Here is an 18014-nt window from a genome sequence, read left to right on the forward strand (position 1 = left end):
CGGGTTAGGCACATAGGCGACGAAAAATGCCCTTTAGTTGACGATTTTGGGACGTTGTCTATCAGAACTTTTCTTTTAGTGATAAAGTTCTCATCAATCAAAGTATCGTTTAGGAACAAGTTCACCTGTTGTTTAAGTAGCTTCGCACGAGCTCTTGTAATTGGTCCAATCCGAACTTCATTGGACTTGAGCTTCACAGCGGGTTCATCTTCATTTATCAATGACGGAGGTAGTGGTGTAGTAGGGATGTCCTCATCATCTCCCCCCCTTCAAAAGGCGTCGACCCCGACGCTCCAAGGTCTTCTCCGTCATATGGTGTCAAATCAGCAACATTGAAAGAATTACTGACACCAAACTCATCAACTGGAAGATCTATCGAGTATGCATTATCATTGATCTTGGCAAGCACTTTGTAAGGACCAGCACCACGAGGCTTCAACTTAGACTTCCGCAGCTTCGGGAACCTATCCTTGCGAAAATGTACCCAGACCATATCACCGAGGCTTGAACAACATCTCTTTGCGCTTCTTGTTCATCCTTGCAGCATTGCTCTTGCCTTTCTTCTCGATCAACTCTTTAGTCTTCACATGGATCTTACGCACAAAATCTGCCCTCTTGGATGCCTCCATATTAACTCTCTCATGTATGGGCAAAGGCAACAAGTCAAGTGGAGTAATGGGTTTAAAACCATACACCACCTCAAAAGGACACAACTCCGTGGTAGAATGTACCGCCCTGTTGTAAGCAAACTCTACATGCGGCAAACACTCTTCCCACTCCTTCAGGTTCTTCTTGATCATGGATCTCAACAGTTGTGACAAGGTTCGATTCACCACCTCAGTTTGACCATCAGTTTGGGGATGACAAGTAGTATTGAACAGTAGCTTCGTCCCTAGCTTTCCCCAAAGTGTCTTCCAGAAGTAGCTCATGAACTTCACATCACGATCAGAAACAATAGTCTTCGGGACTCCATGTAGTCGAACAATCTCCCTGAAAAACAGGTTAGCAATATGCGACGCATCGTCGCTTTTGTGGCAGAGCAATAAAGTGTGACATTTTAGAAAATCTGTCCACTACCACAAATATAGAATCATGGCCTCTTTTAGTACGCGGCAAACCCAACACAAAATCCATACTAATATCTTCCCAAGGTGTAGTAGGTGCCGGTAACGGAGTATACAAACCGTGAGGCTTCAGCTTGGACTTGGACTTGTTGCAAGTAATGCACCTCTTCACATACCTGTCCACATCCCGCCTCATCTTTGGCCAATAAAAATGATCAGCGAGCATGAGTAGCGTCTTCTCACGCCCAAAGTGACCCATCAAACCTCCGGCATGTGATTCCTGCAATAAGAGCAAACGCACAGACGATTCTGGAACACATAGTTTGTTAGCTCTAAACAAGAACCCATCGTGTATGTGATACTTTTCCCATGCTTTACCCATAACACACAAGCGGTACGGTTCAGCAAAATCATGATCGGTCGCATATAAATCACATAACACCTCTAATCCAGGAATTTTAACATCAAGATGGGTTAATAGCATAGTCTTCCTAGATAGAGCATCAGCAACAATATTATCTTTTCCCTTCTTATGCTTAATAATGTATGGAAAAGACTCAATGAACTCAACCCACTTAGCAAGACGCCTATGCAAAGTAGATTGGGCTTTCGGATATTTCAAAGCTTCATGATCGGAATGTATGATAAATTCTTTTGGCCACAAATAATGTTGCCAAACCTCAAGAACTCTAATTAAAGCATACAATTCTTTATCATATATTGGATAGTTCAACTTAGCACCAGAAAGTTTCTCGGAAAAATATGCAATTGGGCGACCCTCTTGCATCAACACACCACCAATTCCAATACCACTAGCATCACATTCAATCTCAAATTGTTTATTGAAATCGGGAAGTGCAAGCAACGGTGCGAGAAGTTAACAATCGTTTCAGTTCATCAAAAGCATGATCTTGGGCAACGCCCCACTCAAATGCAACACCCTTTTTAGTCAATTCATTCAAAGGTGCAGCAATAGTAGAAAAATTGGGCACAAAACGGCGATAAAACCCAGCTAGACCATGAAAACTTCTTACTTGACTCACATTCATGGGAGTAGGCCAATTTTGAATAGCTTCAATTTTAGACACATCTACTTCTACTCCATGCTTAGAGACAACATAACCCAGAAATATGACCTTATCTTTGCAAAATGTGCACTTCTCAAGATTACCATAGAGTTTACTATCACGCAACACTTGCAAAACATGTCGAATATGTATAATATGATCAGATTCATTGCGGCTGTAGATTAATATGTCATCAAAATACACAACCACAAACTTGCCAATAAAATCACGCAAAACATGGTTCATCGAGTCTCATGAAAGTGCTAGGTGCATTAGTTAAACCAAAAGGCATTACTAACCACTCATATAAACCAAATTTTGTTTTAAAGGCGGTTTTCCACTCATCCCCTTCTTTCATCCTAATTTGATGATAACCACTACGCAAATCAATTTTAGTGAAAACAGCAGCACCACTCAATTCATCTAGCATATCCTCTAAGCGGGGAATAGGATGACGATATCGAATAGTAATGTTGTTTATCGCTCTACAATCTACGCACATACGCCATGTACCATCTTTCTTAGGAACAAGAATAACGAGGAACAGCACAAGGACTAAGGCTTATGCGGATATAACCTTTGTCGAGTAGCGCTTGTACTTGCTTACGTATCTCCTTCGTCTCTTCGGGGTTCGTTCTATATGGTGCCCGATTGGGTAGCGAAGCTCCGGGAATCAAGTCGATTTGATGCTCAATACCTCGCAATGGTGGAAGTCCTGCGGGTACCTCGTCCGGAAACACGTCGCCAAATTCCTGCAAAACATTAGAAACACCAATAGGAAGAGGGGTCATGTCGTTAGAAACCAAAACCGTACCCCTGTACAAGAGCACAAGAGGCATGGCTGTAGGATCCTCACTAAATTCTCTCATGTCTTCTTTGGTGGCTAATGAGACTAAGGAATTCACTCTCTCACTTTTCGTTATATCACTCACAACATTACAATTCTCTCGCCTATCTATGGATGCATCCTCCAAGTTTACTTCAATCTTTCTGACGAGACTCATTGACAATTTGTTGTGGTGTCATAGGCTGTAAATTAATTTTCTTGCCCTTGAACTCCAAGTGATATGTATTAGCACGGCCATTGTGTTGCACAGAACGGTCATAGAGCCAAGGCCGTCCCAATAGTAGGTGACACACCGTCATAGGAACAACATCAAAATCAATGCAATCCTTATACGGTCCAATAGCAAACTCAACACGCACCATGTGGTTTACCTTCATCTCACCATTGTCGCTCAACCACTGAATATAGTATGGATGCGGGTGCGGTAGATACTTCAACTTCAGCTTGGTACATAACTCCTTGCTTGCTAAATTGCGGCAACTCCCGCCATCAATAATGACCTTGCAAGCCTTGTCAGGACCAACTAAAGCCTTTGTTTGGAACAAATTGCAGCGCTGAGTAGATGCACTAGGCAACACATTAAGAGCACGGCTGCGACACAACAATGGTGCGAGCATCGGACGGATATGCATCTTCACCATCGGTGTCATAGTCATCATCTTACGGAGCATTAGGATCAACATCATCTCCGGTCTCGTATTCATTGTCCTCATTGATAACCATGACTTTGCGGTTAGGACAATCTCTCTTGAAGTGACCCTTGCCACCACATGTATGACAAACCATATCACGGTTACGCGCAGTAGACACATTAGAGCCACTCGTACTTGTAGCAGATTCGGACTTCTTTGTGTTAGACACATTGGAGACCGGTTTACTAGGCGGAGTAGAGTAAGGTGCGGAGCGCGTCGAAGGCGCCGGCGCCGAAGATGGTGCCGTGCGGGGTGTGAAACGCCCACCTCCTGTAGCTCGACCTTTGACCTTTGCTTCGTCAACCAAGCTGTGATTCAGCTTCTCTTGCATGATGTAACAATTGATTCATATTGGTGTAGCTGTAGTGACGAACAATGCCTTTGATATCATACTTCAAACCGTTGAGGAAACGCTGCATTGTCATCTCAAGAGACTCACGGACACGGCCACGCTGCATAAGCATCTCCATCTCCATGTAGTATTCATCCACGAGTCTTCACACCTTGTCTCAATAGAGTCGGCTTATCATATATATTCCGCAAGTAATTTGTAGGCACAAAGCGAGAAGTCATTGCCTCCTTCATGGCACGCCATGTGCGTATAGGCTGGTCACCATCCTCTTCGCGATTACGAACAAAAGCATCCCACCAACGCAAAGCGTAGCCATCAAACTCGGAAGAAGCAAGCTTGATCTTCCGGTCTTCGATATAATGTGGATGTAAGCTCCACAACTTCTCAATCTTCAGCTCCCAAGTGAGGTATTCTTCAACGTCAGCTCCTCCTTCAAACTTGGGTATAGAAAACTTGGGCTTACCCAAGCCATCTTCCTCATCTTGTCCACGACCATTGCGGCCAAGTGGAGCCCAACCGCGAGGACGATTACCACGTGGCGCATCACGAGCATTGTGTGCGTCATCTTGAAGCTCAGGATCTTCGTCATCGTCTTGTTGTTGTTGCGCGGTCAAATTCTCAACAGCTAAGCGCAAATCAGCAAGATTACGTTGTACATCCGTCATTTGATCTTGCATGGTAGTGACGGTCACATGAGTAGCATCCAGCTTTTGGGAAATCTCATCAATCTTCCCATTAAGCACCTCGTCTTGACCGCGGAATTCACGTCGCATCTCATTACGAAGAGCCTCATACTCCCTCCATGTGATGATATCTGCAGCACTCTTGTTTTCCTGGTTAACAATTTTATGATCACTAGCAGACATCGTTAGTAGATTAGTGCACTAAATCAACAATATATGGTGGTACTCTCACAACTCACTCAAAACTGATAAGAAAAGGAAATCTTACCGTTCCAAAGTAAATTAGTGTTGCTTACCACTTGTAGTAACAACTAGTGCACGGATGTAGCGAAGCGAATATCAAGGGTATAAGAACAAATCACACGACAAAGCGGGGTATATGTGGGGCTGTAGGTAGGCTACCTATTTGCACCAATAACAAGCTCTAGCGCTGACCGTAGACAACCAATGATACTCACACAAGGCGATATAATGGGGCAATGCAACTATATGTGGGAAAGGTTGCAATGCACAAGAGAGACGCTAGCAAAGCTCAACGAGACAAGCACAAGATTGCTCAACTACGGGTGCAGTAAAGTAAACTTAGGCCTTCACTTGATTCAACTAGCACAACACTTTTCTTTTTGGATTTTTCTTTTTGTAGAACACACGCAGCTATGTAGCTCTTTTTGCTTCTTTTCAATTTTCTCCTTTTTTTTTGACTCAACTCCTTGATAACACGGCCAACAGAAATATGCAAAGCACCGATAACCTAACGAGCAGCCTGTCGAGCGGTAAAACTAGTCTCTTCTGGGAAGTTCCTAGTCACTTTATATCGAAAGGCTGTGTCTATGGTTGGGAACAAGCACACTGTACGCTATGTGGACTCGGAGTAACAAAACTGACTCACTATGATAAACTAGATGATAGAGAAAACACAAACCCTAACAATACTAGATGGAAAGAAAAAGATACGCAAAAACAACTACGAAAAGCAACTAAAACTCGAAATTAGTGCAATCTAAGGCTATGGCAAACCCTAACCCTAATTTTTTATGGCTTTTACTGGATAGGAAAACACTCACAACTCAACTATGGGGTGGATTGTGGATGGCTTACCGAGGAAAACTGGAAATCTGATACCAAGATGATATGGGGTGGCCCGATCTTCTCAGTAAGCAACGGTGGTGATGATGATCACGGGGTGATGGCAGCGGAGAAACACGATGATGAAGTGGATGATAACTTGTATGACGCAACGAGATCTCTCGATTGGTCCCTGTCGCCAATGCAACAGCTCTCAACCCTGCAAGATATTCGCAACTCCACACACTTGCGCACGTAGCCGCCGACCACGAAGCGGTAAGTTGCAACCGTCTAATTCCCAATGGAACAGCAGATCACACAAGACTTTTTCGGGATCTACACAATATCAAGCAATATGGTGTAGGGATTCAATAGTTTTGCTAGAGCAAACAACTAAGAACTAGGGTTTATCTTAAACGTGGTCTTCATGTCCAGCTGCTCCTCTCCTCGTGCGATGCTCGTCTCCTCTTGATACCTGATGATACATAAGTAATAGGACTTAGGCAGTATAAAGTTCTCATCAATCAAAGTATCGTTTAGAAACAAGTTCACCTGTTGTTTAAGTAGCTTCGCACGAGCTCTTGTAATTGGTCCAATCCGAACTTCATTGGACTTGAGCTTCACAGCAGGTTCATCTTCATTTATCAATGACGGAGGTAGTGGTGTAGTAGGGATGTCCTCATCACGGAAGGGCAGAGTCGGGGAGCTGACGAGGGGCCCACACGCTAGGGCGGCGCGGGCCCAGCCCTGGCCGCGCCGCCTTAGTGTGTCGCCACCTCGTGGCCCCACTTCGTATCTCCCTCGGTCTTCTGGAAGCTTCGTGGAAAAATAGTGCCATGGGCGTTGATTTCGTCCAATTACGAGAATATTTCCTTACTAGGATTTCTGAAACCAAAAACAGCAGAAAACAAAGAATCGGCTCTTCGGCATCTCGTCAATAGGTTAGTGCCGGAAAATGCATAATAACGACATATAATGTGTGTAAAACATGTGAGTATCATCATAAAAGTAGCATGGAACATAAGAAATTATAGATACGTTTGGGACGTATCACGCTTGACTGGCCCAATTGCCGGACACCTTTTGTAGTGGTGGTGGGGGATGCTGTAAGACATATAATTTATTTAAAAGTTAAAATTTGCAAAGTTTGACCAAAAAGATGAAGATAAATTTATAGCATCTATAATATTTAATAAGTATGCCATCAAACTATATTTAATGGTCGATCTATTGATAGGGATTTTGTATACTAGAAGATCATATTTTATCTATATATAAACTTGGTCAAATATAGAGTGCCTTACTTTTGAATACATTCATGTGACTTATATTTTGAAACATATGGAGTACTACAAATGTAGAAAGCATCTGCAACATTTTCTGTTTCATTCAATCAGGCAACAACAACACTTGTGTATTGTTTATTTTCTTGGAGGTGTTGCTTTGAAGAATCTTATTTGTAGTTCGGGTGTTGTCTTCGGTGGCAATTAGAAGGCTATTGTTGCGGGTGGTTCAACACCGCGAGCAATTCTTTGTTTTCTTTTTCTTCCTTTTCTTAGTTGTGTATCCTTGATGTCACTGGACTGGTGCAAATGCTAGGTGTATGATATCTTTGTGATATTAATATATATTTTTTATCGAAAAAAAACACTACGGCTAAGGCCAGCCTCAAACTCTATACCGTTAGAGCACGAAAACTTGTTTTTCAAGGCAACTGTATGTGCAGGAGTGTTATCTACCACAGATTACGTTTAAGATTGGTGAGACTATACTTGTCCCTTTTTTAACAAAACTAAAACATAATTAAAACAAATTTAAACAGTTAGAAAATGTTTCACAAGTTTCATAAACACGCGAGCAACATATGTGAAACTTTGTGAAACATACTTTCAATAATAAATAATATTTCACAAGTTTCAGACATGTTTCATAAATTTCACATATATTTCACAAATTTTTAGAAACTAAAAAAACATATGGGTGATGTCAGCGTGATGGCATCGCTGATGCATCTACGGGAGCCGGTAAAATTGTTGTGTTCCATTAGACTGTCTCTGCCTCCTTATTCGTTGGAATGGAGGGAGTAGTTAGGAGCTAGAGTAGGACATACAACTGTGCAGTGTGTACTGCACTTACAGTAGATGGAAGCTTCACCAATATGGACAGGCAACTGCGCAACCGGAAATCCTCTAGGCATGATATCGTTTTTGTCCATTAATAATCTCTACTGTACGTTCGTCGGATGCTTCTCTCTTTCATTCACACGGACGTGTATGTATAGCTTAGCTGCTAGCTGAATCTTCCAAAAGAAAAAGAAAAAACACCGAAATCTCTCCTCAATTATTTGCCTGCCTCCAGCTACCCAGCTGCACATATGCCTTACCCCAAAACTTGGTCGACCGAGGGCTAGTCTCTTGCCGTGTCTCAAACACGTTAGCTGTTGAAATACATCAGTAGAGCAGGCTGCAGGTTTCAGTGTGAGTGAGTGAGAGAAACCATTCAACTTGGCTAGCTTATTTGGTCCCGTCTCTCTCACTCGAGCCGCTAGCATCTTTTAGGACTCGGAAGCAAGACCCCATAACTCCGGACAAACACGGAGTAACCCTAACCCGCCCCCTCCTCTCCCGCCCCCCTCCTGGGCGGCGGCGGAGGCTCCTCCTCCCCCCGCACCCCACAGCCTCCCGCCGCCAGTCGCCCCTCAGCCGCGGCCCCGGCCCCGGCCATGGTCCCGGCCCCGGCCCGGCTCTGGCGGTGGTGGCGGCACCCTCTCCGACGAATCGGCGAGGGGGGAGAAGAGGGTTTTCGTGGCAGCGTTTTATGGGAGGTGATGAAGCGCTGGTGAGGAAGCTAGACGGCACGGCTACTTGGCCGGGTCCTGAGGCTCTCCGTCGGTAGCCATGGAGGTTTCGGTGGAGCGGTGGCGGCCTCCGTCCCCGGTAACGGTGCGGCGATGGTACACATGATCCGCGCCTCTGTCCTCTTCCCTGGTGATCCAGCAGGAGGGATTGGCGGCGTGTGGGCAGCTGATCTTGCTTTGTTTTTGGTGGTGGTTCTCGGGTTTCTCGCATGCGAGGATGAAGATCTTCTAGATGTCAGTTTGTTTTGATCTGGCTGGAGAGATGAGTTCCGGAAAGCTCCGCTGGCGAATGAAACAATGCATCTTTTGCCTGGACTTTGCTGGATCGGGTGGTATTCGGTCGCGCGCACCCATGTTTTTATTCCAATCGTTTGGTTCCGGAGGGAGCGGCGTGAAGCTCTATTCTTTGTTGACATTAGGTGACTCTTTGGTTCATGTTGAAGTCAGAAGAAGGAATATCATGAAGGCCGGATTGGTGGACTAGCTGAAGGAGGTTCGAGTCTCCGTGATACTGAGAGATCTGCTTGGCGTTCCAGGCTCTGCAGCAGTGGTATGCATGTGGGGGCGGCAGCACAAGGGAAGTTCAGAGTCTTACCTCTCAGGGTGAAAACCCAAGGTCTGGCATTAGATGGTTGTGCCTGACAATGATCTTATTGGAGCATTGTTTTGAGAGTGAGGACTATCTTCAGGGTGAAAACCTAAGATCTTTGATCGGGCAACGATGATGCTGGTGTACTGTTCCCTTTTTGGAGGCGTCGCTTTTGGAGAGTCTGTACTTCAGGTGTTGTTACGGTGGTGGTTGTATTGCTCTTGCTAGGTTCAGAAGGCTGTAGCGGGACTTTTTTTTTTAGTTTTTTTGTTGTTGTGTGCCATTTCGAAAAAACTAGGGTGGAGCGTTGTTGCAGAGGCTGAGTGTAATTGTTATCTTTTGATAATAATATATTTTTCTTTATCTAAAAAAGGCTTATTTATACGCCCTGTCTCTTCTCCTCTTGCTTCCCGCACTACAGTTTCAGTATTGTGTGACTTGCTGCTTAGCTAGCTAGTGCAGTGGAGTGGAGATGGACAGCGCCAAGCCTCAGCAGCAGCAGGAGGAGAAAGAGCGCAAGGCCAGTATGGAGACGAAGACGGTGGAGGTCTTCTCCTCCGAGCAAGAGGCCGACTCGTCGTCGTCGGAGGACGCCGGCGAGCCCGTCCAGAACCACCGCGGATGGAAGGCTATGCCATACGTCATAGGTGAGTATAGTTACCATCCCCAGCTCTATCTCCTGCCTCTGTTTGCTCTATCTTGCAATTGCCATGTGAATTATTCTATTCCTAAATAAGACATATGTGATCATCTCTTCCGGCCGCCCTCTGCATGTCCAGTGAAGACCAATGCACACGACCCAAATCAATTAGTACCATGCATCAGAAGCAGTAGTGTGCGTAGCAATATCCATCATGAATGTTCAATTCTGCTTCGAATTGCTATCGTTTTTCTCCAACTGAATCTCATGTCAGCAACCTGTACATGTGGCCGATCAGAAGAAACGGAAAAGCAGCACTTAAAGCAAAGTAGAACGGATGATGACAGAGAACCAACCTGAGGTTGGGTGGTTAGGAGGGTGGTTGTACCCCCAGCCCACCAGAGTTCAAATCCCAGGTTTGACATCTGTGTGTCTCATTAAGGCGGAATATTCATTCAGGTGGGAGCGACGTTCCCGTCGACAGCGAGGCGCCAGTGGTGACTTCGTCAATTTCAAGATCCCCGCCGGCTCAGTCTTTCGAAGGTGCTCATAGGGGTAGGGTGTGCGTGTGTGCGTTCATAGGGGTGAGTGTATGCGCGTGTATGTGAGCGTCTGCGTTGTACTGTGTTTCTCAAAAAAAAAAGAACGGATGATGACAATAATTCAGTTACTTGCCTGCAGATGCATGCCATGCCATGACATGACATGTCCCCAAAGGTCTTGCTTCACTGTGACGACGAGTAGTAGCCCACAAATCTATTCAAATCAGCAGGACATGTGTGTGCGTGACAATTCAAAACAAAAAGAAAACAGGCCATGTGTCTGTGGCTTGCATCCATGTCCAGAAAAGCAGCTACGTAGCCATGCCATGTACACCTTACCTCGTTATCGTTTTTGACCACTACTCCACTAATGCAGTTATCCTTCTCCTTTTCTTCTTTATTGGAAAGGAGGGAGCACCCTTTTGTTATACATACAAATACAGATCCCTGGGGTCCATAATTCTTGTCGCAGGTTTGAATGTATCTATGCACAAGATGTGTCTATAGATAAATCTAAGTCAGTGACAAAAAATTATGACATGGAGGAAGTACACGATAATAAACTACACGTAACTAATTCATAGTTCGCTCTGAATGGAATGCGCGCGGTTAATTTATCTACAAGTGTAGAGACCGGGAGAGCTGCTCTTCCATTATTCAGAAAATATCTACAAGGAGAGTTGCGCGCCTAGGACAACTCACTACCACCAACAATTTTGGTTTCCTAGTCCGTACCTTGCGCAACGTCTTTTGTTTTCTTTACGTGGTGGTCTAACCTCCTTTACAAAAAAAATACTTTGTGGTTGCCACTTACAATTTTGATCTTCTTTTGCGGCTCCATGCCTGTTTTTTTCTATATTACTTCATCGGTCCTAAAATAGAGGATATCTTAGATTCTGCATGTTTCTGGCAAGCAAGTTTGACAGTTAAACTTTGTATTAAACAGCAACCAGGAAAATATGTACTCTGAAAATACTTCTCACGAAAAATCTAATGGTATATTTTTATCTAACAAATTTAAGTAGTTCTGTAATTAGTGGACAAGTATATGGAAGTTCGATCTTACTATTTCTAGGAGTTCATGTATATTCTGGATCAGAAGTAGTAATATTGTACACTCAACGGGAATTATATATGTCCACCATAAGCTAGTGATTTATTGGTAATAGTTTTTAAGTTAAAATAATATTACTTTATATGCCTTTCTAAAAAAAATCGAGATGTAATGGCTAGAGTTTTTTGTGTTTTTTGTTTAGATGGTTGATTCGTGTTGGTAGTTTAGAGTATAAGGTTTAGGGTTGGCAGTTTAAGTAACCCTTGAGTTGTAAAGTATGATAGTACTATAAACTTTGCACTTAAATTAAGGTTGTGTGCATCTTTCGATGTATATGATGTGGCTGAGCTCCCATTTCGAAATGGAAAATGTTTTAGGGTTGTATTAAGACTGCTCATAGTGCAAGTAACTTCACTAGTAACTTAGGGTCCAACTAAGTAAATTTGCTTATGTGGCACTGAAGTAATGAAGAGAGAGGATAGAGTAACATAACTAGATAGGCTGGTCATAGTGGGTAGTATCATGTATTAGTATCATGCATATGATACTTTTATATCATACTATCTCTATAGTGGGTAGTATCATGGACTGGTATCAATTCTCTTGTTATATTTAATTATTTGTAGCATCTCAATGCAAAATTGTGGACAAGATTTGTTTGGCATTAACTTTTTCTCGTGATCTGCGATATGATACAGTATCCACCTATGTTACTCTAATCTCCTCTCTCCTCTTTAATTAGCTGCCACATCAGCTTTTTTGTGGAACCAATGTACTCCCTCCGTCCCATAGGTTAAGGCGTAAATTTTTTTGTGATTTTTCATCACAGCTTAAGGCGCGGGTACGAAAGTAGCCATAATCTTCCAAGAATACCCCTTGGATGCGTTGGTTTTGTCCTCTTTATTTGCGCTGCAATTAAACCGGGTCTCATTTACTCTCCTGATTTCCCTCGCCTTCCGCCTAAAAAACGCTGCGCTTTCGGTCGATGTAGCTAGGCATGCACCCACGAAATAATTCAGCCAATAGCCTAACCGTTGCATGCAACTTAATTGGCTTTGCATGCTTCAACAGCCAATGCGATAGTTAATGCGGGGAGCAAGGAAAGGCAGCAGCATGCGAGGTGAGAGCAGTTATTCCCGGAAGCATGCAAATTATGAGAGATTTCGCAGGGGCAAATTTGACCAGAAGTGCCCAGACGCCATTAGCCTTAATCCACGAGCCCAAAAATATACGCCCTAAGCCTTGGTATGGAGGGAGTATATGATACTAGCACTATGGATAGTCTTAGTGTAACATCACATTTTTCAAGAAACAATAAGTGTACAAGCTAATTAATAGAGTCATTTATGATACTACATTGATGTTACTATGCACTATAAAAGTAGTAACCTAGTGTTATGTGCATGAAGTTACTATGCACTATGATTGCCTAAGATCAAGTACAATAAGGCTTAATCAGTAGGCTATAAGGATTTAAATACTCCCTCCGTTCCTATATATAAGCCATATAGTTTTTTGTGAAAAATTCCAGAATATAAGGTTTATTGCGTTGCCCAACTTGTATGGACAATATTTTTGGAGATTTCATTAGGTTTACTTATCTTATGCGAAGTCCTCTATTAGCTCAGGACAATTACTTACGGTTAACCCTAGCCAAACATGGTGTAATTTTTTCTAAATATGTGTTTCTTAATTTCCGTGCCAGAAATTATATGGCTTATATTTAGGACCGGAGGGAGTATAATATTTGTGTTTAGTTGGAGGGGAGAGAAAAGAGGAGCGGGCTCTCATGCAAGAGCCAGCTCTAGCACGTGCTCCTAAGCATTTTGCGAGAGTGAAATGTGGGCCATGTATTGATAAACTAGTACATTTCTAAAGCCAACTATTGTACTTGTGAGCTATATGTTGGCTATATATGATATGACATCTTGCCTATAGCCACCGATGGCTATACTATTGCACTTGCTCTAAGCGAGTCTTCAAACAATGCAGCAATTCCAACCCTCCATATATAGTCAACGTCAGTAGCATATGTACTTTCGGTCATTATTTTTGTTATCTTAGCTTCTTTGTTTTTCATCTGTCAAAGAATAACGTGTGCCCAATCTTGGCAAATGGTTACTGAATTAAACGAACTACTGCTAATTTCCGGATTTTGTTTCGGTGTCTAGCTGTTACAACAAGTTGAACTGAAATGACTACAAGTAACAATGAAATCAATTTGTTGGTGTAGGGAACGAGACGTTCGAGAAACTTGGGACGATGGGGACTATCTCCAACATGTTGGTATACCTGACGACGGTGTACCACCTGCAGAGCGTGAGCGCCGCCATCATGCTCAACGTCTTCTCGGGCACAAGCAACCTGGCCACCCTCGCTGGCGCCTTCGTCAGCGACACCTACCTCGGACGCTACACCACCCTCGCCGCCGCCACCATCTCCTCCTTCATCGGCATGGTCATCCTCACCCTGACCGCCGCCCTCCACTCACTCCACCCTCCCAGCTGCAACCCAAAAGCAGGTGAGCAATGCCAGGGGCCCTCGGGCGGTCAGCTGGCAGCGCTCCTTACCTCCTTCTTCTTCCTCGTCGTTGGCGCCGGCGGCATCCGGCCATGTAACTTGGCCTTCGGCGCCGACCAGTTTGACCCGCGCACCGCCGATGGCCGTCGCGGCATCGCCAGCTTCTTCAACTGGTACTACTTTACGTTCACCGTGGCCATGATGCTCTCGGCCACCGTCATCATCTACCTCCAGAGCAACGTCAACTGGGCTCTTGGCCTCGCCGTGCCCGCCGCGCTCATGGGCGCCTCCTGCGCCGTCTTCTTCATGGGCACGCGCCTCTATGTCCGCGTTCGCCCCGAGGGCAGCCCCTTCACCAGCTTCGCCCAGGTCCTCGTCGCCGCTGCCCGCAAGCGCCACCTCCCGTTACCCGACGCGACCACGCAGCTGTTCGACCCTCCGCACCGGAGCAAGCTCGTCGCCAAGCTGGCCTATACGGACCAGTTCACATGCCTCGACAAGGCGGCCGTGCTAGCCCCCAAGGACGCGCCCCACGCCGACGGGAAGACGTCGGCGGACCCATGGCGGTTGTGCACGGTGCAGCAGGTTGAGGAGGTGAAGTGTCTGGCGCGCATCATCCCGGTGTGGTCGTCGGGAATCGTCTACTTCTTGGTGCTCACCCAGCTCAGCACCTACACCGTGCTCCAGGCGGCGCAGACAGACCGCCGCCTCGGCAACTCCGGCTTCCAGATCCCGCAGGGCTCCTTCATTGTCTTCAACATGCTCACCCTCACGCTCTGGATCCCGGTGTACGACAGGGTGCTGGTGCCGGCGCTCCGGCGTGTCACCGGGCGCGAGGGCGGGATCAGCTTGCTCCACCGCATCGGTGTCGGGCTCGTGCTCTCCGTCGTCACCATGGCGGTAGCAGCGGCGGTGGAGCACGAACGGCGACGGAGATCGGCGCCGATGTCGTGCTTCTGGCTGGTGCCACAGCAGGTGGTGGCGGGCTTTGCTGAGGCGTTCGCTAGCATCGGGCAGACCGAGTTCTACTACCGTCAGTTCCCGGAGAACATGCGGAGTGTCGCCGGGGCGCTCTACTTCCTGGGGTTCGCGGTCGCCAGCTACGCGAGCGGGTTAATGGTGACGGTGGTGCACCGGACCACGAGCTGGCTGGCGCAGGACCTGGACGAGGGGAGGGTGGACCTGTTCTACCTTATGACCGGTGCCATGGCAGCGGTAAACCTGGTGTACTTTGTGGCGTGCGCGCGGTGGTACAGGTTCAAGAAGTCAGATGACGACGCCGCCGGCGCCGGAGACACTGATCTCCACGAGAAGGCTTCTGCGAATTCGGCGCCGGTCTAGTTTAGGTTTGGCCCTGCCGTCATGTGTTTCAGACTTTCAGCTGTAGACTCTGGCTCCGTGATGGCTTTATATATAAATTGGGCCATGGGCCTTATGTTAAAAAAAAACTGGTGATCGATTACTCCATGGATGAATATGATAAGGGACTGGTATATGACATGCATATATATATTTTTAGATCAAAGACCTCAAAGCTCAGCTTACATTGAAAGCTTTACAGCGTCTTCTTAGAGCATCTCCCCCTCGCGCTTCCCCAAATTGTTCCCTAAAGAAATTTGGAGAGCGTCGAATAAAAAAACATTTTCAGCCACGTCCCTCAAAGCCTCTTTTTGCCCGGCGCGCTCCGATATGGTGTCCGGCATCCCAAGCCCGTCCCCGCTCCACAGGAGACGCTCCGGGCACGCCGGACACAACGAAAAGCGAGGCGGGTAGTGGCGGGACCGACGCGTCAGCGGCACATTCAAGTTTCGACCTAACCGTCGCCTACCTCGCAACGGAAGTTATTCGCGCGCAGTGACACATGACCAAAGCGTAGCTGATTTGCTTAATGGCGACGGAGGGGCAGGCGAGACGTCTCGTCCGTGCTGCGCAGCCTCCACGCGTCGCCGGCGTTCGCACCCCACCGCGTGTTCCCGCCGCTTCTGGCCTCTTCCCGCGCTTTCTTCCCGACGCCGGTGTCTATAACCCCCCTCCCCCTCGCTCAATGGCAGCCACCACAACCGCCGGCACCTCTTTCTCCGCCACAAGCACAACCCCCGTCGCTGATACGTCTCCGACGTATTGATAATTTCTTATGTTCCATGCCACATTATTGATGATATCTACATGTTATATGCACATTTTATGTCATATTCGTGCATTTTCTGGAACTAACCTATTAACAAGATGCCGAAGTGTCAGTTCCTGTTTTCTGCTGTTTTTGGTTTCAGAAATCCTAGTAACGAAATATTCTCGGAATTGGACGAAATCAACGCCCAGGTTCCTATTTTGCCCGGAAGCATCCAGAACACACGAGAACCGCCAGAGAGGGGGCACAGGCCCACCAAACCCTAGGCCGGCGCGGCCAAGGGGGGCCCGCGCCCCCCTATAGTGTCGGCGCCCCTTCGACCTTCTGACGCCGCCTCTTCGCCTATTTAAGGGCCCTCGACCTAAAACCACGAGACGAAAAAGGCACGGTACGAGAAACCTTCCAGAGCCGCCGCCATCGCGAAACCAAGATCTGGGGGACAGGAGTCTCTGTTCCGGCACGCCGCCGGTACGGGGAAGTGCCCCCGGAAGGCTCCTCCATCGACACCACCGCCATCTTCATCAACGCTGCTGTCTCCCATGAGGAGGGAGTAGTTCTCCATCGAGGCTCGGGGCTCGGTAGCTATGTGGTTCATCTCTCTCCTATGTACTTCAATACAATAATCTCATGAGCTGCCTTACATGATTGAGATTCATATGATGATGCTTGTAATCTAGATGTCATTATGCTAGTCAAGTGGGTTTTACTTATGTGATCTCCGGAGACTCCTTGTCCCACGTGTGTAAAGGTGACGAGTGTGTGCACCGTGTGGGTCTCTTAGGCTATATTTCACGAGAATACTTATTCACCGTTATGAATGGCATAGTGAAGTGCTTATTTATATCCCTTTATGATTGCAATGTGTTTTGTATCACAATTTATCTGTGTGCTACTCTAGTGATGTTATTAAAGTAGTTTATTCCTCCCGCACGGTGTAATGGTGACGGTGTGTGCATCGTGTAGTACTTGGCGTAGGCTATGATTGTGATCTCTTGTAGATTATGAAGTTAACTATTGCTATGATGGTATTGATGTGATCTATGCCTCCTTTCGTAGCGTGAAGGTGACAGTGTGCATGCTATGTTAGTACTTGGTTTGGTTACGTTGATCTGTCGTGCACTCTAAGGTTATTTAAATATGAACATCGAATATTGTGGAGCTTGTTAACTCCGGCATTGAGGGTTCGTGTAATCCTACACGTTAGTGGTGTTCATCATCCAACAAGAGAGTGTAGAGTCTAGCATCTATCTATTTATTCTGTTATGTGATCAATGTTGAGAGTGTCCACTAGTGAAAGTATGATCCCTAGGCCTTGTTCCTAAATACTGCTATCGTTGCTTGTTTACTGTTTTACTGCATCTCTACTGTCCGCAATATTACCACCATCAACCACACGCCAGTCCTGGGCAAAGCACTTTTCTGGTGCCGTTGCTACTGCTTATATTTATTCATACCACATGTATTTCACTATCTCTTCACCGAACTAGTGCACCTATTAGGTGTGTTGGGGACACAAGAGACTTCTTGCTTTGTGGTTGCAGGGTTGCATGAGAGGGATATCTTTGACCTCTTCCTCCCGAGTTCGATAAACCTTGGGTGATCCACTTAAGGGAAACTTGCTGTTGTTCTACAAACCTCTGCTCTTGGAGGCCCAACACTTGTCTACAAGAATAGAAGCACCCGTAGACATCAAGCACTTTTCAGGCGCCGTTGCCGGGAGGAAAGGTAAAAGGCACTCATACTCCGGTCCCAGGTAAAAGTACTTTTCTGTTGCCGTTGTGTGTGTGCTCGAAGCTATTTCCTTTAGATCCTGCAATTGCATCATTTTGTTTCTTGTTTACACTAGTTTGGCATAATGGACAACAATGAGCTTCTTATTCTATTTCCAGATTTAAGACATGGATGGTTTGATGC

General features: G+C 45.9%; 1 protein-coding gene across 1 annotated transcript; it reads left to right on the forward strand.

The window, feature by feature from the left end:
• The first annotated feature begins 9688 nt into the window (after window positions 1–9688).
• LOC124695157 (protein NRT1/ PTR FAMILY 2.11-like) lies at window positions 9689–15619 on the forward strand. Its single transcript, XM_047228044.1, has 2 exons — window positions 9689–9863; window positions 13686–15619. Exons 1-2 carry the CDS (start codon window positions 9689–9691, stop codon window positions 15311–15313), a joined length of 1803 nt encoding a protein of 600 aa, XP_047084000.1. The 3' UTR covers window positions 15314–15619.
• Window positions 15620–18014: the final 2395 nt, after the last annotated feature.

Source organism: Lolium rigidum, chromosome 3, assembly GCF_022539505.1.
Source record: "Lolium rigidum isolate FL_2022 chromosome 3, APGP_CSIRO_Lrig_0.1, whole genome shotgun sequence".
NCBI classification, from domain to species: Eukaryota; Viridiplantae; Streptophyta; class Magnoliopsida; order Poales; family Poaceae; genus Lolium; species Lolium rigidum.